The 27,644-nt window shown below is 39.7% G+C and overlaps 1 protein-coding gene across 3 annotated transcripts in view; it reads right to left on the bottom strand.

The window, feature by feature from the left end:
- The window catches only part of LOC141442272 (facilitated trehalose transporter Tret1-like), a 64,741-nt gene that overhangs the window by 19,371 nt on the left and 17,726 nt on the right, over positions 1-27,644 (bottom strand). Inside the window, exon 1 of one of the 3 annotated variants that reach the window (XM_074107222.1) lies at positions 6,848-6,945. The exons of 1 other annotated variant lie outside the window; for it this stretch is intronic. Coding sequence is in view for 1 of the 2 variants with exons in the window: in XM_074107220.1 (XP_073963321.1) it covers position 6,852 (1 nt within the window). In the remaining variant the exon portion in view is untranslated. Of the gene's footprint in view, positions 1-6,847; positions 6,946-27,644 lie in introns of those variants that run through there. One more of the 3 variants, XM_074107220.1, reaches the window with a different exon arrangement.

Raw genomic sequence — 27,644 nt, 5'->3', positions numbered from 1 at the left:
AACTTGTTTAAAAATGGATAGATCACTTATTTGGCTGATGGTACATAGTAGCCGATTTGAGAATATATTTTTTGTTTGATCTATTTTTAAATTTGAAGAAAAAATATTTCTAAATATATTTTTTTTGTTAAGGTGTCGAAGTTAGTCGACAACTTCGATTTTTTTCGCTGTCTTGACGCGTCTTTACAAAATTTTCTTTTATTCTCAAACTAAAACCGTGGAGCAACAAACAACGGCACCCTGTTGCTTTTCATGACATATGCCAAAACTTTCCAACAGTTTCGGAATAATCAGTCAAGGCGAAAATAAATGCGTTTGCATTCAATGACTCCGGGGTGTTATAAGTTTGACCGCTATGTTTGTCTGTGTTTGTCTTTGGCACCGTAGCTCTACGGGTGAACCGATTCGAATGCGGTTTTTTTTGTGTCACAGACAGACAGACGACAGACAGACACATCGGTCATATCGGTCAAACTTATAACACCCCGGGGATTAAAAACTTACATCATAACGCGTACATTTTGCTTAGCACAACTTTAAGCTAACACTGTATTTTTATAATATAAGATTAAGATACCGGGAGACGAGCTATCGGTAGGCCTCCAACAAGATGGAGCGACGACCTGGTTAAGATCGCGGGATCGCGGTGGATGCGGAAAGCAGAAGACCGGTCTGAGTGAAGAGCCTTGGGGGAGGCCTATGTCCAGCAGTGGACGTCTTTCGGCTGACATGATGATGATGAAGAACATTAAGATACAGCCACTTAACGTTATTTTGTGATACCTACCTACTACTACTACCCGTGTGGTGTCGGGTTAGAATTAAGGTGGTTTTCCCGTTTGCGGCGGCTCAAAAAAAATAAAAAAACCATGGGTAATTTTTTTTAGACATCCCCACTCGCCTCGCGTCGTCTCGCCTTGCCGGTGGAAAATCACCATTACACCTCTCCATTTCTTCCGTGGATGTCGTAAGAGGCGACTGAGGCTATATAGGTTAAGGTAGGTATACCGCGTAGGCGACAGGCTAGCAACCTGTCACTATTGTACCGTTTTTGTCAAACCGAAAACCTATTGCTAAAAGTGGCTCCGAAACGGTAACGTTTCGTGTGCTCTGCCTACCCCATTTGGGAATACAGGCGTGATGTTTGTGTGGGTGTGTGTGTGTGTACGTACTGAACGGTAGCTTCGGTCCGGAGTACAACCTCTTAGCCAGTTTTTTATCATGCACATTACTTTAAATCGCTAAAACGTACCTACTCCATTATCGTAACTATTAAAAAATACATAGGTACAGTCGAACATAATACCTCCTCCTTCTTTGAAGGCAATTAACAACTGGAGACAGTTGTCGTCGTATCTACTCCTCTATTTTGCTTCTAGGATTATTAAAAAGCTATTCAAACTAATTGAAACTTTCTTCCGAGAAAATACATTTAAGAGCGCAGTTAAGTTAATGCCGTTTTGCCAGTAAAGAACGCCTTAGGTTAACTCTACTTACTTTTTATCTTCTTTATTTAACAGATGGAACTTTATTAACCCCTCAACGCTGCCGGCCTGTCTATAACAGGGGTCTAATCTAAAAAATATTATTGTAAGTTATACTCTTGAAAACTATATGAATGTGTATTTCTTTTTGCCGCTACAACAAATCCTATCCTACTAATATTATAAATGTGATAGTTTGTGAGTGAGTGAGTATGTTTGTTACTGGATGGAATTTTGTATGTAGATAGCTGGACATCTGGAATAAAACATAGGCTACTTTTTATTCCAATATTCCCACGGGATAAGAATAAAATCTCGAAACAATGACCTCTGGGCTCAGAGTCATGCAATTTACATGATTGTTTTTATAATGTAAAGTAAATTCAAAAAAAAATGAAGACCACGATTTAATTTACGGGAATTCCCACTGGAATTTTTAAAATCCCGCAATTTCAATTCAGCTACTGGATCTAATGATTTACGTGTGCGAAGCTCCGGGTAAACACAGTCCTAATATTATAAATGTGAAAGTTTGTGAGTGAGTATGTTTGTTACTTCTTCACGCTGAAACGGCTGGACGGATTTGGATGAAATATGGCGAAAAGTTAGTTTATAACCTGGATTAAAACATAGGATACTTTTTATCCCGATGTTCCCACGGAATAGGGATAAAATGTTGAAATAACAACCGCTGAGCTTAGATTTATGAAATTGGTATGTAGGTAGCTGGACGTCTGGAATAACACATAAGATTCTTTTTATACTTATCGATGTTCCCACGGGATAGGGATAAAACCTCGAACTTAATAACCGCTGGGCTTAGAGTCATGAAATTTGGTATGTCTGGAATAATCTGGACATCTGGAATAATCCACAGGCTACTTTTTATCCCGATATTCCCACGGAATAGAGATAAAATCTCGAAATAACAACCGCTGGGTTTAGAGTCATGGAATTTGGCATGAGTGTTTTAATTTAACGTGAATGAAAACCACGATGTAATTTTAGGGAATTCCCACGAGAATTGAATAAAATCCCGGAATTTCAATTCAACTGCTGTATTCAATGATTTACGCGTGCGAAACCGCGGGTAAACGCTAGTAAATAATAAAAATAAATTACACCAAACTGCGCGTATTTTAGGTACTTTAGATTAAATACAAGATATAAATCTAATAGCTTTACATTTATTTGAGCTCCTTTTAGAGCATGAGAACTGAAATAAGTATGCATTTGTGGAACGTATCACAGTAAAAAAATTTTTTGCCGATATGAAAGGATATATACGAGTACATAGATACATTAGGTATTGTATAGGTATAGGTAGGTAGGGGGGAGTAGATAGGGGCAGGTGGTAGGACCTTATGCAAGGTCCGCCCGGAATGCTACCACCATCTTGCTCGCTAATCCTGCCGTGAAGCACCAGTGCTTGCACTGTTGTGTTTCGGCGTGGAGAGTAAGACAGCCAGTGAAATTACTGGCACGTGAGGTATCCCATCTTAGGCCTCTAGGTTGGCAACGCGTCTGCAATATCCCTGGTGTTGCAGATGTTTATGGGCGGTGGTGATCTCTTACTATCAGAAGACCCACTTGCTCGTATGCCATCCAGTCGAATAAAAAATAAAAGGTACATCGAAATACAAACTGAAACTCCTGGTCTAGCGGTGGTGTAGCGGTATAGCACACGGCACGGAATGCCGAGGACCTGGGTTCGATTCCCATCGCTGGTCTTATTTTTCTGGTTCTTCTGTGCATCTATATTTCAGTTTGTATTTTCGATATAGGTTTTACGGGATGACCGTAAAAGTAACAAAAAATTTGGAATTGAAATAAAAAATACAAAATGATTCCAAAAACCAATCTTAAAAAAGGTACTACTACTAGTACATAATCTTGCCAAATTTAGACTTAAATATAATGACCCGGATAACTCACGTCTTAAATCGAGTTTAGCTCGACATGTTTCGGGCTAATCCGTAGCCCTTAGTCTTCGGAGCAACGCGACTCAGCGGCTGCTACAACACGCGCACTGATTGCTGTGACTCGATTTAAGACGTGATTTATCCGGGTCATTATATTTAATATGAGTGAGTCTCACGGTAGTATCATGTTCAAAATTTAGACTTATTAATACTATTAGGATTTCGGGAGTAAGGTAAACCCTCCCAATAGTTGTATGTCTTTAGAAACAGAGATGACAGCAGGGTGTCATCTATTGGGCATCGGCATGTCGAGCATTCGGTCGTTTATTTTACTTTGCTATAGGGGTATATGGGATACAAATCCAACCCGCTCTTAACCGGTTTTTAATCTTATTGATCCAGCTTATTATCCCTAAATAGCCCCTCTGTGTACACAAGGCATATAATGTGCGTATGCCGAGTTTGTGTACTCAGCACACAATACGCGTCCTTTGTGACAAATTGCTCCCGTTGAAACAAACACTCGGAGCAAACACAGGACGACTTCCCTTGATATTTAATCAAGTCTTCAGTGTTAAGTCATCCGTAGTTATTAACGAATTAAGTCAAATGTAAAAGGGCTTGGATACGTTTGAAAAATTCAGGGCTTTACTTGATTTTATACGAATTCTTTCTCAACGAATTCCAAAGTTGATGTTTCTGTTTCATCCGTTTACCTTTACTTGCCCGAGTTTCATTTTGCCCGAATTTCACTTGCCATACCAACGTTTGGCATAAAATATATAGAACCCTGCTGTTTTCAAATTTTTTTTAAATGTCATCATATAGAATGCTAGGTTAAGTTAGTTTAATATCTCTGAAGACATTACTACTTCAGTAATAAATTACTTTATGGCAAATGAAAATTCTAGAAAACGATACATTCGGGCATATGAAGTTCGGGCAAACGATAGAGAACCCTGTTTCATCATCATCAGTATATCAGCTAGACCCCCATAGACCCCCAATTGCTTCGGTAACAAATGGCCTGCACCCAGTCATCCGTCCATCTTGTTGGTGGACGTCCTACGCTGTGCTTACCAACCCGCGGTCTCCATACGAGAACTTTTCGATATTTATCGTACCTAATGTAAAAACTTGTAGACGTGACGTGATGCCTTCTTTGTTATGGCTTAATAAACCGGCCAAATGCGATTCGGACTCGCCCACCAAGGGTTCCGTAGAAATTTGTGATCTTTGAATATCCAGTGTTAGAGCTTACACAAAATTACCCTCCACTGCTACATTTTGCCTAGTGGCGGAAGCGAAATGTACGCAGTGTAGCGACACTTTTATTTATTTAGGTAGTCACAAAATTACAATTATACATAAGCTTAGCTTTATGGAACCAAGGCGCTTACAATATAAGTTAATATAGACTTAAATTAGAAATGATGATATCCGCAGTAGAACTAAGGTTACCGACATAGCCCGAATAATTGCGAAGCTAAAGTGGCAGTGGGCGGGGCACATTGCTCGCAGGACGGATGGCCGATGGGGCCAGAAGGTTCTCGAATGGCGTCCGCGGACCGGGAGACGAGCTGTCGGTAGGCCTCCAACAAGATGGAGCGACGGCTTGGTTAAGATCGCGGGATCGCGGTGGATGCGGAAAGCACAAGACCGGTCTGAGTGGAGAGCCTTGGGGTAGGCCTATATCCAGCAGTGGACGTCTTTCGGCTGACATGATGATGATGATGATGATAGACTTAAATAATTTAAAAAAAAATCAGACTAGTTATTCGCTGTGCTATAAGAGCTACCGTACCTCATTTTAAGTTTCTAGGGGAACCGAAAGTTATATGATAAATCTCTGTGTATATGCCTATGTTTTTTGTACTGCTTCCTATGTGTTGGTGTTGGTATGGAAAAGCCTTTTTTTTAATCTTTGTATCTTTTCATTGGGTTGACTTTTTAGATTTTTTTCACTGCTTCAAAGAGTAGTAGACTTGAGTATTTGATATTAATTTTCATTTTTTTCTATTGTAGGATTATAATTATGTAATTTAAACTTATAAGTGTAAAGAAAAGAATGAAAGTTTCATAGTGCGAACCCACAAAGATACAAAACCCGTACTACTATTATTCTCGCATCGCATATATAAACATATATGAAGCTTTATTCAAGTACAGAATTGACGCATAATATTTTAGAGGTCGTTAACATAATAATATTTATATTAGTCTTATCTTATGAATGTCGAAAATCTTCGAAATAGCTACTATATTTTGTGATTATACTGAAGGTCGTTTACGTCCACTGTTATTTTTAATTGTTAGGTACCACAAAAATTTTGACAACGGTTAAACATGTTTGGCACAAATGTAAGCAAAAAAAAACCGTTATTTTGGGTATATCTAAAGCAAGTTCTTGCAGTAACGCTGTGTATGTTTTATAAATTTCTCAAATGCTCAGCTCATCGTCATCCAAGCCTATCATTGTGCAAACAGGTGCACAGGTGGTAGGACCTTGTGCAAGGTCCGCCCGTATTGCTCCCACCATCTGGCTCGCTACTCCTGCCGTGACGCAGCAGTGCTTGCACTGTTGTGTTTCGGCGTGGAGAGTAAGACAGCCGGTGAAATTACTGGCACTTGAGGTATTCCATCTTAGGCCTCTAGGTTGGCAACGCATCTGCAATACCCCTGGTGTTGCAGATGTTTGTGGGCGGTGGTGATCTCTTACCATCAGGAGACCCACTTGCTCGTTTGCCATCAAGTTGAATAAAAAAAAATCGTGAGAAAATCTGCACAAACCTGTGAAAATATTCAATCAATCCATCAAACATTTTTGAAGTTTGGCGAAATTTTTAAATAAATGTACCTAATTATTATGTTGAGATCAATACATTTAAATAATGAATAAAAAATATAAGTATATTTAAACAAACAGGTCTGCCATGCCATGACAAAACATTGTATCTCGAGTCACAATATTTAGTCCTAATACTTTAATTTTCTGTGTTTTCATAATTAAAACAATAATATATATTTTTTTAGTTTGAAAGAAATTACTTTCTACCAAGTTTCTTGCGGCGTATTCTTATTGGCAAAGATGTTATTTCCGAAAGCGCTGATAGTTTAAAAACAGTGACTGCAAAAGAGCCCTTTGCGGCGTACAGAATAACGTTTTGATTTTAAAAATTTTGATTATTATAACCCATCACAATTTTTATATTATTAAACGATATCATCACAATAGATCAATTCCAAAGCTCAAATACTTCAAGACTATAATGCAAACATGCACAATTATGGCACTTCTAAAGGGTTACTACACTTTGTTATCTAACAAGTGCAGGCAGAAGTGTAGATGTACAGTGATTAGTAAAAACATGTTAACTAATTACTTCTCACCTGCGCTTGCTACTTGACAATGTAAACAAGTGTTAACAAAAAAACAAATACCTACTGTCAATCCAGGCGGCGGCCACACACTGTATAATTCAAACTGAACTGTTAATTACGAATTAATTATTAAATGACGCCTAAACCTCGGCGCGGCGGAGACTGAGGCTTATTATCTCACTACGGGGTTACTGGAGGAGCCAGGGGTCGCAGACCGCGGCCCGCTTCCTTTATCACACACTAGTTTTACCCGCCGTGCCATGCCCAGTTGTAGAATCATTATCGTCATAATAGCCATAATGTTCACTGTTGGATATAGGCTTATATAGACCTTTGTTTGAAGTCGGTGCCTCAGCACAAGCCAGGAGGAGTAAAGCTCATCTGGTAGATGACTATAGGTCCTCTCCTGCTGGCTAGTGCTGATCGAGGCACCGACTTCAAACTGGTACCTAGATTAAGGTTAAAAAAAAGGTTTATTAAAGGTTTTTGTCTTGCGCAATGCCTTAGTGTTTAACTGTTATACTGTGTAAGTTTCTTTGAAATAAATAAATAAACAAATAAATAAATAATTATTCTTTGCTTTTCAGTTTTTTCAGCGGTTTAATTTTTTCGGTTAAAAAGTTTTTATTTTATAATTTTTCCCACCCCTAATTTATATGGGCCCAACTTCGAGGTATACCTACCCTATCCAATAAAAAAATAATTATCAAAATCGGACTACTCTGTAAAAAGTTATGCGTGATTATACAATTACAATTAGTGAGTGAACAATCAAGCATCCCCTGTTTTCCTATCCTTAGGGTATGTTTTTTTTCCAAATTTATATGCGTGCGACCAACTTCGGAGTATTACCCTTTCCAATGAAAAAATAATTGTCAAAATCGGATTACTCTGTAAAAGTTACGAGTGATAGGTACAAAAAAAATTACCTATATAATTATACGCGTTGACTTGAGAACCTCCTCCGTTTTTTCGTCGGTTAAAAAGGCGACTCAAGGAATATTACTTACTGCGTCGCGGATTTGAAAAAAAAACATGGCTAATTGTTTCCTGTGGAATATTATCGGTTGCTAGCTTTTAGGGTTCCGTATACCAGATACTTAGATGGCAAAAACGAAACCCTTAATTCAATAGTTTTGCGATCTCTGTCTATTTGTCAGCCACTTAGCTCAGAGTCTTAGTACCTATGGGTAAGTATACAAATTAAGCCGACAAAGGAATAGCATCAAAACAAAAAAATTGTGTACCTCTTACTAACACATGCTTTACTTATACGAAAATCATTTTTCGATTCAGGGATTCGTTTGTGAAATATAAAACATTAAAAATCATCATTATTCTTTCTGTTAATGTTACTAACCTATTTTGCATGTCTTTTTGTTGACAGGTTGTATTTGAGGGCTGTACGTTTTTTTTTTAATTGCTAAAAGTGGCTCCGAAGTGGTAACGTTTCGTGTGCTCTGCCTACCCTATTTGGGAATACAGGCGTGATGTTTGTGTGTGTGTGTGTGTGTGTGTACATTTTTTTATAAACATTAAAGTATTAGTTTTATCTTGTGTCCAGTATCATCCCTTTATCTAACTTCAAAGGAACATTAACGTCTAGCTAGGCATTACAAATTAAGAAGATACTGACCAAAACACAATATCCCTATGCACCCTTATTAACATTATAATTGTGAAAGTAACCCTATCTTATCTGTCTGTCGGTTTGTCTGTTACATTTTCACACCCAAACCGCTGTACAAATGTAGTAAGCTATATCTTGGGAACATGCATATTTTGAGCGGAATAACAATATTACGATACAATGAATTATCTGCCATATTTGACGGAAACTTGCACTGCCCGTGGCCCGACACATGCTTGGCTGTTTTTCCCCCCTCTTATTAAAAAGCCGTCGACGCGGGTCGTTATAAGTTTTGGACAGGTTTGCTATTCCTCGCATTGTTAGTGAGTAGTGTTTTGGAGAGGAAAATATTTGGCTTGATTACAACGAGGGCCTACTTTTTAGTGTTTAGAAAGTGCCAAAAGAAAAGAAAGAAAGAAAGAAAATTGATTCATTATTTTATTATTTGTAAGTATACCTTGTAAATGTTAAGAAATTCATAGAATTGTGCACTTGGGTTAATTAACGTGGAAAATAACCGACATCTTAATACAACAGGAGGTTGAAGCAGGTATTAGACGTCTTAAACCAAAAAGCTCTATAGGACCGGATAACCTGCCAGCGTATATTGTTAAAGGATGTATGGAGGAATTGAAAAACTCCTATACTCTTTTATTCAACTTGGCACTTTCCACGGGAACTTATCCGAACATGTGGAAAGTAACTAGAGTTAAACCAATCCCGAAGACAAGTGACAATAGAAGTGTTGAAAACCATAGGCCAATCGCTGTTCTTTCAACACTGCCAAAACTATTTGAGTCCATACTCCACCGGGAAATATCTTCTCAAATAAAACCATTTTTGAGTGATTCGCAGCATGGTTTCAGAGCAAATCGGTCCGTAAATACCAATCTTCTTATAATGGGAGACTTCATCTCTGAACATCTCGATAAGGGTGTCCAGGTTGACGTCCTCTACTTTGATTTTAAAAAGGCTTTCGATCGCGTAGATAATGATGTGCTGTTGGGTAAATTGGATGACATTGGCTTTTCTCCTAAGTTGCTTACTCTCTTTGCAAGTTATCTACGTGATCGACAGCAATATGTTCGGCATGGATACTTTGTGTCAGCGCCATACCACACTCGATCTGGCGTCAGCCAGGCTCAATATTGGCCCGCTCCTGTTTGTGATAATGGTTAATGACTTACAGTCCGTTGTTAAACATTCTAAATGTCTGTTGTATGCTGATGACCTCAAGTTAGCGTGCGGGGTAGAACAAGAGGCGGACTGCCGCTTGTTACAGGAAGACGTTGCTTCGGTTGTCACGTGGAGTGCCAAGAATAAGCTGGTCTTTAATACGTCCAAGTGCTGTGTGTACTTTACGCGTGCATCCGTTCCCTTTCATGCTCAATACCTTCTTGGAGCAGAGCCTATTGCGCGTGTATTCTCGGTAAAGGATCTGGGTGTACTTTTCGATATGCGCCTCAACTTCCACGAGCATATTCGGACGCTTGCGATCAGTTCTTTTCAGCGCTTGGCTTCGTTATTCGCAACGTTAAAGACTTTTACGACCCACTGGTCATAAAACTTGTTTATTATGCTTTGGTTAGAAGTAAGCTGGAAGCATCTTCAATCATTTGGAGTCCTCATGAAGACTCATATTCATTATTGTTAGAGAGGTCCAAAAAGCCTTCTTAAGGTTTTTATTAAAAAAAGGTTCGGGTATTATCCTTATATGTATCCAACCAAAATTTTTACTCGGCTCTCTGGAGTTTAATTCGTTGGAGTCAGGCGCAACTTTAACTTATTAGTTACCGCTTGTAGTATTTTGCGTGGTGCGTCGGATTGCCCTGAACTCGTGAATCAGACTCTGAGGTTGTACGTCCCTGAAGTGGGTCGGATAGCCCTCCGTCCACGTGCACGCGGGCTGCTGGCGTGCCAGCGGCGCGCACGGTGTCACGCAGGAGCTCGCCGCTGCCGCGCGCGCTGGCGCAGCTCAACGCACTGCTGGCGGCAGCACCTGACTGTGATCTCCTCGCGGGGCGCTGGTCAAATGTGTCCTCGAATGTTTGCGATACTGTGAGGTGATGGATGCTAGACAATCCAGTATCTATAAGTGATTTTTGTCTGCCTTTACTTATTGAATTCATTTTAAGTTTCTCGTGTATTGGTTTATCACTGTAATGCCGTGCAAATGTATTTTAATAAATAAATAAATAATAAATAAATTAAAAGCTATAAATTGAAAGGGTACGCAATTTTTTTTATATCGTATAATTAACTGTAATTTTGTATGTTTTTGAATTGTTTCAAACCGGAATGCTCTTTAAAAATCCTCGTCAATTCTGACATTGTTTCGGAAGATATTCAAACTGAAAATTGACTAAAGAGTTAAGTGAATCAAGTTGAAAGTTAATTAATTTACAAATTAATTATATTTTCAATACAATTCATCCCTAAGGCGGCTACGATGACTAGATAGTAAAAAATCTTTCGTATTGTTTTATTTTCCATACAAACTTTTTGCTGAAGTGGTCATCTAAACCAGGGCTTCCCAAACTGTGCGTCTCGACGCCCTGGTACAGAATAGATAATAGTACAAGTGGTGTAGCGACATTGTCCCAGGGGCGTCGGGTGTCGATCTCTATTTATTTTTATGCTTTTTTGATTTTGTTTTTATTTTCTAATAAAAATTATAAGTAAATGGCCATTAGTGTTTTTCTGATAACCTGTTACTAGGCTAGTACTAAAATTGGTAAGTATTTTTGGGCCCTGGGCCTGGCCTTGAGGGGCGTCGTAAAAAAATGCCAAAATCCCAAGTGCGTCACAGTAAAAATAAGTTTGGGAAGCCCTGATCTAAACTACATAATACCAAACCAAACCAAAGTTTAAGTCAATTCGACACAGACACTGAGGTGCAGAATCACAATCGTTTTCGCACCACTTTTTGTATCACACGGTGTACAGATGGGGGTAGAAAGAGATGGTAAATGTGATTAAGAGCGCCCACATGTTAAAAAATATGGCCGAAGAACGGGTAAAACTTTTGCGTATTTTTTACGTGAACATGAATATAATTAAAAAGACAGTTTTCAATAATTAACTTATTATTTTTAAACAATTAACCATCCTCAATCAGCGCTATGGTACAATACATGCAGACTGGCCAACACTAAAAAGTCGTTTCTGGGAAATTACATACATTTTCTAGCTAGATTTATGTTCTGTTGGTCTACTCTCCTTTCAATTCAGCTGAGAAAGGTGACCTATAGAGGGAAAGAGACAACTGGACATACGAAAGCGTTCATGCCCAAAACCGAAGGCATGTCTCCGTTTGGACATGTCTCCAGGCGGGAAGGCGACTCCATTGAGCGGCTGGTCGTGCAGGGAAGAGTGGAGGGGACCAGGTCGCACAGGTCAGCCATGCGCTGGACTGACCATGCGAAGGCCGCTGTAGGAAACTGCGTATCTGACTGAGCCAGTCTGCCAACAGAGAGATTCGGATACGGCGGGAGATCGTACTGAGAGCTGTCTTTTTTTTTATTCGACTGGATAGCAAACGAGCAAGTGGGTCTCCTGGTGATAAGAGATCACCACCGCCCATAAACATCTGCTACACTAGGGATATTGCAGATGCGTTGCCAGCCTAGAGGCCTAAGATGGTATACCTCAAGTGCCAGTAATTACACCGGCTGTCTTACTCTCCACGCCAAAACACAACAATGCAAGCACTGCTACTTCACGGTAGGATTAGCGAGCAAGATGGTGGTAGCAATCCGGGCGGACCTTCCACAAGGTCCTACCACCTGCAAGACCCTCTCCTCTACCACCGACGCGGACGCCTCAATGTACCACGACCGCTCTGACAGGAGCCAAACGACGAAGAACAAGATGCTTCGCTTTGAAATGGAGACTTTGCTTCACGCTCGTTTGGTTAAGTAGTCCTGTAGGACGAACCATCTGTAAACTCATTACAAAATGTTAGCTACAAAAACAAATTTGACTCTGAACGGAAACTGTATCTGTAAATTTTATCCATTCCTTCCTAGAATATTAATTCACTTGTTTATTTAAGTTAATTCGAAATTACGAATACTTTGAGTCAGCCCTCAAGGATCGATGTTTATTTTAAAACTTATTTGGGAACAGAAGTTGAGGAGAAAGATAGAGCAGAGTGCAGGTGCCAAAGAACGGCCATTTAAAATACAAATCCGTAGGTAATCAAATATTTTGACAATCAATCAATCAAAGCAGCCCACATCCACCCACAGTTGAGTAAAAGCCTCTTAATTTTCACGCCATTTCACTTTTCATGCTCAATAAATTTTTATGCTCTCATGTATAAAATAAAAACTTTGTCCAGCACCAAGAGGTCGAGAAGTTCCGTCCTGCGGGGACTATGCTAGTTTGGACACCAGAATCACACTGCCAGACTTTTGTATTGTCACCGGGATTACTAAGCATACGTACAAAATTTCACTTCAATGAGGGCTATCGTTTTTTGTCTCACTAGATGGCGCACTGTAGCGTGAGGTTTTAAGTATGGCTTTCAAAGTCTGTTATTACGGGCGTAAAGACTAAGTTTAGATTAAAATCATATTTAATACACCTTAAAACCGTACCATAAAAATATCGAGCATGCCACAGTGTTGCATAGTCCCCGTTTTGTTCGGAAAAAAGGGAGGACAAAGGTTTCCGAAAGACAAAACTGTCTCAAAACACAGACATGCATTGCCCCGGAACGCCTATTTGCCATAATTAATTTCAGATATTGCAAAATATTCCCAAAATTATTCTAATTATAAATAAACCCGCGTAGCTCACCCAAAAACTATGAGATTTGACATTTCGGAGACCTCACGCTACACTAGCGCCTCTAGTGGCGAATTCATTCGCGATAGCCCTCATTGGATACCAGTGGCCCATTTCACGAAGCTACAAAAGTTGGTCTCTTTTTAATGCCTAATGTTAAACAAAGACTACCGCTGCCAGCCTCATTTACATGGCCATATTTTTGTATGAATCAGCTGTAGAATTTGATGACATTTTCGCATATTTTTTAGACGTGCTGTACTTTTCTTACGCTTGAATAATGACTTAATGAACTGCATGTTAATATCAAAAACAAAGCTTTTAAAACATGTAATTTTTTGAAACCGATTGACGAGTAGTTTTCTTTTTTAGGGTTCCGTAGCCAAAATGGCAAAAACGGAACCCTTATAGTTTCGCCATGTCTGTCTGTCTGTCTGTCTGTCTGTCCGTCCGCGGCTTTGCTCAGAGACTATCAATGCTAGAAAGCTGTAATTTTGCACGAATATATATTGAAGGGTCCACAGAAAGAACGTGCCTAGTCACCTAAGCAACTTTTTGAGTTATAGTGGTTTGAAAGTTATTCATCACGAACAATTACTATGGTTACCATTTATTTAAAAGATAAAAAAATAGATTTTATATTGTTTTCAAATTATTTAATTCAGTGGTAAGTCATAGTACTTTGTGAGCTCTACATTTTGAGATTAAAGACATGTTCTTTCCGTGAACCCTTCATATGTAAACTATGCCGACAAAATGGTACAGTAAAAATTAAAAAAAAAAATTTTTAAGGTCCCCCCATAGACGTAAAGTGGGGGTGATTTTTTTTTCTCATCCAACCTTGTAGTGTGGAGTATCGTTGGATAGGTCTTTCAAAACCATTAGGGGGTTGCTAAAACGATTTTTCGTTCCAGTGATCTGTTTACAAAATATTCAACTTTAAAATACAAATTTTCATTAAAATCGAGCGTCCCCCCCCCCCTCTAAAATCTAAACCGGTGGGTGGAAAAATTTAAAATGCTCCGTACAAAATACGAAATCCTTAGAAAAATACTACTTAATTTTTTCGTAATGGCTGCGGAACTCTATTTCGGGCGTCTCCGACACGCTCTTGGCCGGTTTTTCTTTTCTTACATCACTGAGCTGAAAAAACCGCTGCGTTTTTTCTCCAATCCGCACCATTTTCGCCGCCATTCTTCAGATATTAAAATAAAGTATCTGTATCGGCGAGCTGTTTGCTCCGGATAATTATGTTTGCGGGGGTTTTATTTGCGCGTCTCGGCTTGTTGGACCATGTTTGTGTTCCTCCTTAATTACTGGGAGACCGGTTACAAGTTGCCAGATGAAAACTAAAAAAAAATTAAATCAAATTGAGAACCTCCTCCTTTTTTGAAGTTGATGCAAAATTACAGACAAAATAAGAAAGAAAGAAAAACAACTGAGAAAAGAGTCAAGAACATTTTGTTGGATTACCCTTTATATATTTTGTTAGTGATTTTTCTACATATGACATTTCAACTGAATTTTCTAGGTATTAATTTTTATTTTGTTTGTTCAGTTCAAATTATTGAAATTTTTACTCTTTTCAAAAATTAACTATTACAATCCCTAGATTGGAACTGCTAGTTTTACATTTTTGTGTAATTTTTAGGGTTCCGTAGGTTCCTCAAAAGGAAAAAGAAATCCTTGCTTGATCACAAAAGTGTCTGCCTGTCTGTCTATCACAGCCAATTCGTTCCAAAAGTACTGGAGCGAATGTGTCGGAATTTGATAATTTTGTATAATCAAAAATCATGTACCCCGGTCTTTTTTACATCTGTGCGCCAATCTAATTACCCTTCCGTTTTATCCGGAAACGGTAATTAGAATTAGCCTTAAGTGCACAGATGAATGGGAATAGCCGCCATCTTTTCCTAATCTGTGCGTGTGTGTGTGGTCTAATTAACATGTTGCTTTTGCAGGAAAACAAGTGAAATGTTAATTAGACGAATGCACAGATGAATGAGAATTACCGACCCCTTTAAAGTATGTAGTAAAACAATTCCAGAAATCTGAGACTGTAATCTACAAATCCCGAAATAACAACAAACCCTAACAACTAGCAACCCCAGTTACAAGATTTGGTAGATTGTTGTTCTAATATTAAGGCTTTCGGTAAGGGAGCTTTGTTAGCGAGTTATGCCGCTAATAATTAATAATTTAATTTGCGTGGGTGCCAGCGGAAGGCCCACGCTTTATTATGGGATCGCAGCTAAAAATTGTTGAGGTTCAATGTTGGGGTTGATTCTGGCTGATGCTTTTAACCCCCGACGCTAAAAGGGGGGTGTTAAGTGTAAGTTTGACGTCTATGTCTGTCTGTGAGATCGTAGCTCTCAAACGGAGAGACCAATTTCGCTGTTATTTTTTATGAAAGCGAGTGTCTTGGCGGTAGTTCCTAAAATATTTTTCATTAATATCTATTCAGCCGTTTATGTAAGTCAATTTTCATCTCAATCGGCTTAGTAGTTTTCAGTTGGTTCTGACAGACGTACAGACAGAAATGCGAATTAACTATAACTACGTTTTTCTGTTTTGAGCTACAGAACTCTACAAAATATTAGACAAGCCGCTAAATGTTTCTCGTCTCGAGTCTTGGACGTTTAATATCTATTTAAGTATATATTCTTTTATATGTTTATCCACTGCTACCCACAGCACAAGTTTTGCTTAGTTTGGGACTAGGTGAATTAATGTCCAGTGTCCCATGATATTTTTTCTAGACCTGCTGCTTTTTTTCTGATCGATGCGGGCCGCGATCTGGCCGGCCCTGCCGCGATAGCCTGTCTGGCCTGCGCCGGCGCCGCGTCACTCGATGCTGCAGCTCTTTGGGCCTCATTACTGGTGCACGATTTACACTCCGGTCTAGGTTCCGTCGCAACATAAAGCCAAAAGCCAAGTGTGTACAAGGGTCATTAGAGCTTCTCAACCACCTCATTTTCGTGGTCACATTTTTTCGAATTTACTGTAGATTTTGATGTCATTTTCGGTTATTTGTTAGGGCCTACGCTAGCTGACGCTTGCAGGATGCTGGTGGACGCCTATTGAAAAATAGTGGAAGCGCTAACTGCAAGTCTAGTGCGACGGATTTTACCTGCACCGGCGCCCGCAGGCGTGCGCCCGCGCAGTGCAGCCGAGCCAGCTAGTGTAGGCCCTTAGAGCCACTACCAGGGATGTTATGGAGCTCCGTACCCGTAACCGAAACTATCGGATATCCGAAATAAAAAAACTATCCGTAACCGTAACCGAATCCGATATAAAAATTTCGGATAGTTTCGGATAGGTGCGGAGTCGAAATGCGACATGTTGTGGCAGGTTTTTGTTTTTGCCCGGCCGAGCCGACAGAACAGCCGCGCGCCTTTATTGTTTATATTATTTTTCTATTGCTAAGTCGTAATTTACGACTCGTAACTATCAATAAAATTAAAATCAAGTCATCTATATTCTTATTAGATAGCACTCTTTATTGTACAAAAGAAAATAAATAAAAATATAATAAAATATTACAAAATTACACGAGTAGGTGTTTAGCTTTAGTTTGATATAGGTTTAAGTTGTTTTTTTATTCCTATTTGTATTTTACTTTTACACTTCTTAAAAATCCAATATCCGTAACGGAATTCGAAACTATCGGATAATCCGTAATAATTTAACATCCGTAACCGTAACCGAAACCGGTATTGTTTGACATAGGTATATCCGTATCCATATCCAGATCCGAAATGTTATATCAATAACATCCCGCTACCTACTTCATATCATACTTCTTCAACCATTTTATAGAAAAGTGTCCATGAATATGATAAGGAACAAACGCACGAGTAATAATTAACAACAAATATCTTACATCAGAATAAAAACAAGATTGATTGTCAGTTGTCACAATAAAATTGGGAGTTAAAATAGACCTTGATGTTTTCAGCTGACATTGAAATTGTGGTATAGCTAGGTTTAGATGAAGCCATTGCTGGCTGCCAGTACTAGCAGCCAGCACTGGCTTGTTATTGGTTGCTTACGGTTTTTTACAAGCCAGCATTGGCTTCCAGCACTGGCGGGAATAGAGTGCCGGCCTTTTTACAAGCCAGTGCCTTGTCTGGAGACTTGCGCCAGCGTTACTGGCTTCGTCTAAACCTTGCTTAAGAGAAGTTTCCCTGCCGGCCGCGCGGCCGCGTTAAGTATTCGTGGGATATTGCTGTCTTTATCGCTCGTGACATAAGCGGTCGCAGCCGTCCCCCTTCCGCAACGACGTCCGTAATTTATATCGAGACAGCTGTAGGCTTTTCAAGACTTGGGCGGTTGAATTTTGGGTTTCGTTGTCCTCATATAATACGAAAAGTATAGCACAGAAATCAATGATATTTTACAATCAAGACATTCATTATATTTTCTACGCCTGTGGTTTTTTCGATTTTTGTAAAAATGCTTTATTAGTCTGTAATTCTCGTGCAAAATTGACATCTTTTTTTGTCGACTTTTGGGCTCCTGTAATTCTGATATTACACATTTATATGAAAATCTGAAAAACCACAGGCATAGATAATTACGTCTAGTCCATATTAACAAAATTTCATCTATTTCTGTTGCCTAGTTTTCAAATGAGACCGGGACTACGTTTGTATGGAGAATGGAACGAAGAGACTTCTCTTAATGGAAAAAGGTTTTTGTACCCTAGCCACAGAATAAGTAATAGTACAAGTACAGAAGTTTCACTGCCATACAAAAGTGACGTTTAGGCATAAGAATCGTGCCTACTGTATGCTTCTCTGTCTATCGCATAACTCGTGTTCACTCGCACGCGTTGAGTCGCACTGAATCGCCTCAACGTTGGGGAGGCCCGGTATGTACTTGTAGCTCGGCGGCGGAATGGCCTAGTGACACCCCCCTGCCCTAGCTGGTACCGTGAGGTTCGTTTGACAATTTGACATTTGTGTCAGGTTTGTGATTGGATAAGTAATAAATAACTAAATGAGCCAATCGCAAGCGTGACTAACGTCAAACGGGATATTTTACGTGTCAAAAACCCCTCATTTCTTGATTGACTAACATTGATGCATAATTTAAAAGTTGATTGACCCTACCTAATAAATAATGTTTATTTCACAATGATAAAGAAAGCTTCATAAAATTAATACTTAATTAAAATGGTTTTTTATGAGCTTTTTACAACTTAGTAGGTGATCGATAAAGTTGGTAAACAAGTGACTTATCGCATGTTTGTTTAACTCATCTTACGTAATAAATTGATAAACAGATAGTTATTGCGGGCCGGAGGGAGATGCAATCTGTTTTTTGTATTGAAATAGATAGGTTATCAATTATTTTTGTTTTTGTTCACGTTTTGTTCATGTTTTTGTTCACGTACACCATCAGTTTGCGCTCTGGGTGTACAATCTATTGCCAGCACGTGTTTTGCGGAAAACAAATTAAAACTAGGGCATGGATACCGGTATTCGGTATTACCGAAAAACCGGGATACCGGTCATTTTTTCCCCTCTTTTAATACCGGTATTAAATATCTACAAAACCGGTTTTTCGGTATTTTGACTTGTGCTTAAAATAGTAATAGTCGACTTTAATTTCAAACAGGAAAGCACTTTTAATAACTTGTCTTCAGACTTATGGCTTTTGAAGTTACATACCTCTTAATGTACTTTCAAATTTCAAATTTACCGCGCACAAGTTTGCTTTGTTTATTTGTAGTGTAAGCTTTCTCGAAGTTGAACCTACCTAACTGGACCGTTTGTCCCAGGTATACATAGTCGTCAACAACTTCGAGCGCAGAGCCCCCGACTATTGCGGGAGTTGGGACAACATGGAAATTAGTTAGACATGACTTTCGTCTTGCCCATGTTCATTTTTAGGCCAACTCGGTCGGAAACTGCTGAGGTCGGCGAGCATAGCACTGAAGTCTTCCATGGTCTCAGCCATGACTACAATATCGTCGGCGAATCGAAGGCGAGTGAAGTACCCGCCATTAATGTTGATGCCTCGTCCTTTCCAGTCCAGAACCTTAAAAGCATCCTCCAATGCAACGGTGAACAGTTTCGGAGCGATCACATCTCCTTGTCTGACTCCCCGCTGCAGAGGAATAGGCTTCGTGCTCTGGTCATGTAATCGGACGGACATAGTGGCGTTTTTGTACAGACACTAGACACTTCAACACTCCGATATACCGGTAGTCAACTGCACCGCTGGAGAACCTGCATCACAGCCCAAGTCTCGATCGAATCGAAGGCTTTCTCGTAGTCCACAAATGCAAGGCAAAGGGGGAAGTTATACCCTTCGGTCTTCTGTATAACCTGCCGCAACGTACATGTGGTCTACGGTACTATAGGTTTTCGGAAGCCGGCTTGTTCGGGAGGCTGGAAATCGTCAAACCTGCTTGAGAGACGATTTGTGATGACCCTGAAAAACAGCTTGTAAACATGGCTCAGAAGTGAGATGGGTCTATAATTCTTCAGAAAGGTGTTATCACCTTTTTGGAAGATGAGCACCACCACTGTCTTCTGTTCCATGCTTTCGGTGTTCCCCCTTGGTGGAGGACGGCACTAAACGGCGTCTTGAGGTCCTTAAGGACTGGTTTACCACCCGCCTTCAAGAGTTCGGCTGTAATTTCATCGCCACCCGGGGTTTTGTCATTCTTAAGCTATTTGAGGGCCATAGGTACTAATCTCGTACAGGCTGACGTCTGGGATGTATTCGTGATAGTGTCGGGTTAATCTAGCCCTCGGGTCTTTAGCTAGATTTTCGACGGGTGTTCGGGTTGTCGTGTCGCTATCCATTAAACCTCTCGTTTTCCCCCAACAGCTCAGGTTTGGATGAAATGATTCTGCCGTCATCGGTCTTCAACTTCATTAACCGGCTTTGACTTACAGACAGATCCCTGGTAAACACCTTCAATGCTATTTATTAGTATTAAATCGGCGTACATCACGCTTCAGAGATTTTGAGATCTGCCTATTGAACTGCTGATAGCGACAATTAAGCGTCACCAGAAGACTGTAGCAGCATCTCACGCCTCACCTCCATGAGCCTAGGGCCAGAGCGCGAGAGCTTATTGGTTCTAGTACGGCGGGTTTTGAGAAGTTAGATCCGATCGTATGGACAGCTTCCACAAACCCGTCGTTGTAATCGTCCACGTCGCTACCTAGGCATTCGAAATGGTTTTGAAGTTTGAGCTGAAAGCTCTTGGGGTTTTGGAGCTGAGCTGGTTGCGGGCGGAGTGAAGATTTCATGAGTAGAGACCTTTCAAGCTTGAACTGGATATTTAATGAGCCTCGTACAAGCGAAAGAATTATGCGAAAATTTGGTTGGGAACTAATAATCGGTGAAACAATTTTCACCGAAGAATTAGAGAATCCAATTCCATATTATATAAGTATTAGTTAACAATTAACAACTTTAGTTTTTTATTTTAATACTTGCTCATTAAAAGGGAAGTTTATTAATTGCTTTTCATGTATATTGGTTATATTTCAACAAAACAACAGACTTATACAGAAAGAAAGAAAAATAAAGGGAAAATATGGAAAATACCGAAAAATTACCGAAATACCGGGATACCGGTTTTCAAAATTTGAATACCGGAATAATACCGGTATTGCCATCAAGCCCAATACCGCATAGCCCTAATTAAAACGTATTCGTTTTTTATCCAAGGCGCACTTTTTCTTCGTTCGCTCTTCTTTCTTGAGATAGACAGAGAGAGAGAGAGAGAGAGAGTAACGTATTTTTGTAAATTAACCATGACATTATTTTTTGTAACTAAAATAATAATATAGACTTTGTTCACTTTCTAACAAAAGTATAATTGCCAGCAATGTACAGCAAAGTAAATTGACAAGTAAGTGTAAATGACAGCCGACAGATACTTTGATTATTACCTGTCAATTTACTTTGCTGTATGTAAATGTAGGCAATTGTAATTTTGTTAGAAAGTTAACAAAGTCTAATCCGTAGATATAATGAATTATTAGAGTAAAATAGTTTAAGCATTATCATTTTTGTACCCTAACAGGGTGTCGTGTACCTACTATTGAATAATATATGTCACCTAATGTAATGAACATGACTTATAAATAAATAAAGTCAGAATTTCACTTCATTAATTAAATTAATGTTATGGTTAACTTACATAAATACGTTACTTTAACCTCCCTTAAAAAAACTTGGTTGCTGGTAACACACTGTACAAACTAACTCCTCCTATATACTATATATAACTACTCTATATATTATTATTATATTCTACTTCCCCATTCACCCCTATCATTCACTACTTATCATTCCTTCATCTCAGCCAATTATCCCGTCATTCTGCTCATCGTATACAATCCTACATATACATAATACCTACAGCGTTATATAAACTAAACCAGCCAAGTGCGTATACGCACACACACACACGCACACGCACACGTCCACGCACACGCACACGCACACGCACACACGCACGCACGCACGCACGCACACACACACACACACACACACACACACACATATTTTAAGAAATTGCAGTGTGTTGGGCACGGGCCCGCGTCACGAGCGCATGAATGACATGTAAAGTCGCCGGCAGCATGCTGTTTTGCCGTGATGCGCCGGCTAGCATGATGCCGCACTACAGTTAATGAAACAATATTGAGTTATCGTTTTACGAGTACGCTACGAATAAACAATAAGTCAGGAAATATGACCTGGGACTGATCCCGGAGCGGTACAATTTAGGGATTTTTAAAAAAACGAGCCTATCGATCTCTCAAGGGGCCGGCAACGCACATTGATACCCCTGGTGATGCGGGTGTCTATGGGCGGCAATGGTTGCTTCCCATCAGGTGACCCGCATGCTCATTTGTCAAAAAATGGAACTGCGTTATAAATAAAAATAACTCAAAACAAGTCGTGACTAAGGAAACGGGGCTAAAAAACCATGCCTAGCGTACATTAGTCTACAAGCGAGAGCACGTGAAATATGAAATGTCAACTCAGTTAAACTAAGCTGTAGGTATACTAAGCGCGTCTTCGCACAATGCTACCCTGACTATTCATACCTTTAAACCTAATTTAGACCTACAGGAAAAATTGTGCAAATTACATAACGAAGCCGAAAGCGAACGACTTGGAAGTTTTCAATCGAGCGCCGCGATATGGCTCCGTCGCCGGACAATAGTTCCATGCATGTACGGTATTCATTGTATGTAAGCCATACAACACCGCAAGTCCGGCAAAAACCGGTCCGTTGTCCGGTAAAAACAACGGACGTCTACAACCGGCCTTATTGTCTAACACGCTTGGCATCATAATCGTTTTCACCAATTCTTTCTGTCACATAACATAAGACGAGGGCAGAAAGAGACGTTGAATACGATCGTGGATGCCAGCGCGCTATATAATAGATAGATCGATAAAAAACTTTATTTCCACAACACATACACGGCTTAGTAAATAACAAACAATTGTAAAGTAACATAAAATAGTAGATTGATAACCAAGGGTGGAAAGTGGCCCATTTCACCCGAGATATTTCCAATAGTTCGAAGGGAAATGGCTAATTTCACCCGAGTTAAACACTTTACTTTTCATTTCGACTGTGAGGAAAGTAAAATACTACAAAAAAAAATTAGAATAATAATAAATTGAATTAACTTATATCTAACCTCCAACGGTAACTTTTTGACTGGCCACTTGCCACGGCCGACTATAAAAAAAAATCGAGTTGGTCACGAACAGAAAACAATCTATGCGGAATGTCAAATCAAAAGTAAAATAGTGATAAACACACCCACGCTATTTATGAGCGAGGAAGGTTCAGGACGTTTGTATTTGACGCGTTAGCAGATGATTATAATAAGCCTATAATAAGAGAAGCCTTTGAGTGCCAGCGCGGACCCATGCTAGCCAGTTATTTAGTCTAGTGCGTCCAGAACCTTGACCTCGCTATCAGTTGCAACACTTATCAGCTTCCGTCGCTCTAATGGGCCGCTCCACGATTCTGAATAATGTCCTATGTGCCTATAAAGGCCCTTTAAAAGCATATTAGTCATTAGCTGGACTATACCGGGTGTGGCCTGTAATACGAGCAAAAAATTGAAACAGATCGTCCTCGTCAAACTGAACAACATTACTTCAGCGACTTTTAAAAATAATGGAGTCCTTGAATTTTCCTTTTTCATACAAATTAAATACTGCTATCTTCTTCTTCTCTTTTAAAATATGGCTTTTCTGTTCTAATTAATAGGACAATTTTGCCAGTGTCAAGGTAAACTCTCTTTGAGAGGGACGTTGTATGGTGGTTGTAGTTTTTGCAACTTGATAGTAAAATTCCAGAAACTACGTGGAGACCACTTGCGCATTAAAAAATGTTAGACACGAGAGCAATATAGAATTTTGGGATCACGTTCACTGTTAAGAATCGCCGCATAAAACACTATCAAAATTATACTTGAACTAGTCAAAGAAACAGAAATAGCAAAATTAGATATTGTCTACATCCGCCATCTTCGAATGCTACAAATTGAATCCTACTGCTATCAATGTACGCCATCCTAGAACCCAACTGACGTCGCCTGTCATGCTACAAACATCAAGAATTTTGCTTTACATTGCTTATTGGAATAAACTTAAAAGTGAAACTAGAAAGTGAAGTGAGTTTCTGATTTCTCCCTACTGCCCCATTTGGATTGATCACCCTGTAAATAAATAAAAAACTTAATACAATACCAACAAATACTATCAAACATCCAAAACCAAAACTATTTATAAACTAAACTATGTTACAAAATAAAAACGTCATCCAAATTTTCTGCCTCAGGCATTGACCCCGAGACACTGGCAGCATTCCCTCTCTGAACTGTTATTCCTAATCTTTGCGAGAGGTAAGTGCCAGCCCTGGGGTCGCCTGAATAATACCAAATCGTAGGTAATGCCTTCACGCAAAAAAAGTAGAAATACAACGAAGTCGCGGCAAAGAGTCCGTATGTCCCGTTTAGATAAGAGGAACGCTCCATCGGGAGGGATAAACGGAGAATCAATCGCAGTGAGGCCGCACCCCTAGGGTACGTGTAACACATCACTTTTGATAGATATCTGGTTACTGTACGCGGTCATATTTCTTATGTTTTGTGGATATTGTTTTCTTACGAGAGGAAAATGGTCCGCTGTAGCGTAGTGATTTCGGAGGACATATTATGTACGGTGATTTAGTTTCCGTCCAAATTTTGATATCTATCTATCTATCTAATACCTTTAAACGAGTAATTCTTGTGTATTTATCTTGTATTAGAATCTCGGAAACGGCTCACGCACGGCATTTATTGAATCAGGCGTTACTTTGCGGAGGTCCATATCAATGAACTGAACTAAAAGAATTTCCTTGCTCACCCGCGACCTTACGATAGCCTAACAACTGGTAGCATGGTGTACGGTTGTGTCACTCTGAAGATGAGCTCTGGTTGAGTTCGAAACGCGTCAGTGTAGTGCGGTGGTGGTGATAGATGGGTTTGTGTGATTTGTGTGTGTTCTTACAGTGTGGAGGTGGAGGAACTGCATGAACACGCATATTTTGCATAAGCTTAGCTATCGTAAGGTCGCGGGTGAGCAAAGAAATTCTTTTAGTTCAGTTCATATGATATGGACCTCCGCAAAGTAACGCCTGATTCAATAAATTATTTAAAATCGTTGGAGCCGTTTCCGAGATTCCAACGATTTTGATGAAATTTGGTATGTAGAGGTTTTCGGGGATGACAAATCGAAATAGCTTGGCCTTATCTCTGGGAAAACGCTGGTTACCGAGTTTTAGCCCGAGCGGAGCTCGGTCACCCAGGTACTGTCATTTGGTCGACACCAAATTACATGTTAAAATTAGGGCGAAAATTAATTTTATCGACTTTTACGTATTTAAACAATATGTTGTGTGTCTAAATTATATGTCGAGTAGCTTTTGCGCGCGGCTTCGCCCGCGTGGAATTCGATTAGAAGAACTGTGCATTTTCCGGGATAAAAAGTAGCCTATATCACTTTAAGGCCCATAAACTATATATATGTCAAAAATCACGTCGATCCGTCGCTCCGTTTCGACGTGAAAGACGAACAAACACACAAACATACAAACGCAGAAACAGACACTTTCGCATTTATAATATTAGTATGGATTAAATTAGTTTTCATCCTATTTTATGTTTAATTCGGGTAACTACTGACTGTATATTTCAACGAATACGTATGCTCGAAAACTAATAATATTGTAATCCAGGTTTAACATTCGTCGCACGACTATCAAATATATTTCTTGTTTTCAATATACGAGTACAATATTTGCCGCCACGGATATGCAATATATGCAGCGCAATATTTTGTGCAATTGGCGCAACAATCTTGTTTTACTTCCACATATTGGAATAAATCTGCATGAGAAGAAGACACCGTGAAACCGTGTTTATGTGTGTGTATTTTAGACGACCAGATGGCTTAGTGCTTAAAGAACCTGACTACGAAGCTTGAGGTCCCGGGTTCGATTCCCGTGTCGGGGCAGTTAAAAAAGGAAAAGTAATGGCCCAATTATTTTTAAAAGTCGCAGAACTTATGTCCTCCAGTTCGACGACTAAGTATGATCTATGTTTAAATTATTAGCTCCTCTTAAAAGGTACGGTCGGCCAAATAAGTGGTCTATCAATTTTTAAACAAGTTCTATCAAATGTATATATCGCTAAAGTCGAACTTTCAAGTTGACAGGCACGTCTATTGGCATTATTGTTTTATGGCATGCAATGGATTATAAACTTTAGGGTGGTAGACCACATATTTGGCTGATGGTACACCGGTATACGTAATTGCTTGCATTTCATCATTGTTAAGTATCAGTCCACAAATTCAAGATCGCTCAGCGAACTATGGAGAGAGCAATACTAGGGATTTATTTGAAGGATAAAATCTGAAATCACATTATCCGACAAAAAACGAAAGTCAGCGACGTTGCTCAGAGAATTCGCTGAAGTGGCGTTGGGCTGGCCACGTCTGTCGCAGGACCGACGAACGGCGGAGCAGACGAGTCCTCGAATGGAGACGACGGACGGGAAAACGTAGTGCAGGGCATCCTGAGGGACGGTGGACGGACGGCCTCAAGAGAGTCGCTGGCGGCGGATGGATGTGAGGGGCGAAGACAGTGTTGTGGCGCGCCATGGAAGAGGCCTGTGTCCAGCAGTGGACTGCTGTGGGCTGATGATGAGCCCATCGTAAAATTATAACGCAGTATCACCGAATTACCTAGTAAGTACTCGTATCACCGATAAACCAAGGTTTACCCTACCTCTTATAATGTGATATAAATGAACTTTTTTCTTGTAATTCATTGATAACTCTACAAAGTAACGTCTAAATCAATCGATTATTCAAAAAATAAACTTTATATCATTAATAAGACAGGTCATTGCTTCCCATCTTGTTTTAACTTCACTAATTAATCCACCCTGTCAGCTGGTTAAGACGTTTCAATTAAACTATAGTTAATTATTTTCGCTTTGATAATGCAATCAGGGTTCATTCTCTATCGCAATGCAGTTGACATTGCCGAGATGTCATTATTATTTGCATATTTTTATCACTTTGTTATTTTGCGCTATGTTTCATAATGCCTATGCCTATAATGTTGATAGTAGGCGATATTAAATCGAAGTAATAACTGTCATTGCTGATTATTCGTCTTATTGACACTTAAAACCAAAGAAATTGTATCCTCATTCCTCATGGTATTAGTGTTAACGACGCTCGGAGTTTCTTCGCGCGATAGAAGCCCGAATACGGAAAATCGCCGAAGAACTAAACTCATCCTCAGGTCTCCTACTATACTTGATTTTGATAGGTATTTAACTAAATGTAAACAAAACAACGTCAATTGGTGTCTTAAATATTGAAATTCCCCTATTAAACTGTCTAACAATTTATACGAAATACTTTAGTCTAGTTTGTATTACAATGATAGATAAGTAAAATGTTTAAAATCATTGAATATACCAAACCTGGCAGCTGAAGTTTTTTTTATGTACCCTGTATTATGTCCCACTGCTGGGCAAAGGCCTCCCCTTTTCTCCGCCACTCTTCCCTGTCCTGGGCATGCACCTGCCAATCGAGCTGAAAAACGCTCAGGTCATCCCGCCATCTCCTCTTGGGTCTGCCTCGGCTCCTATGCACATCCCTTGGATCCCATTCGGTTACGATTCGTGCCCATCGGTCCAAGTGCATGCGGCGGGTGCATGGGAAGTTTGTTTACATTTAGTTAAAAACCTATCTAAACCGGGTAAAGGTGGACTGCGGGCAACTAGTGGATACAAGTGGCGAGTAGTTTATTATGGCGTTCTAAGGGTGGTCCCTTTGTTCAACAGTGGACGTCTTCCCGCTGATAGTGGTAAC

Source organism: Choristoneura fumiferana, chromosome 25 (assembly GCF_025370935.1).
Source record: "Choristoneura fumiferana chromosome 25, NRCan_CFum_1, whole genome shotgun sequence".
Classification (NCBI taxonomy): domain Eukaryota; kingdom Metazoa; phylum Arthropoda; class Insecta; order Lepidoptera; family Tortricidae; genus Choristoneura; species Choristoneura fumiferana.
Note: the sequence above shows the minus strand (reverse complement) of the source record. Positions and strands in the feature narration are given on the sequence as shown.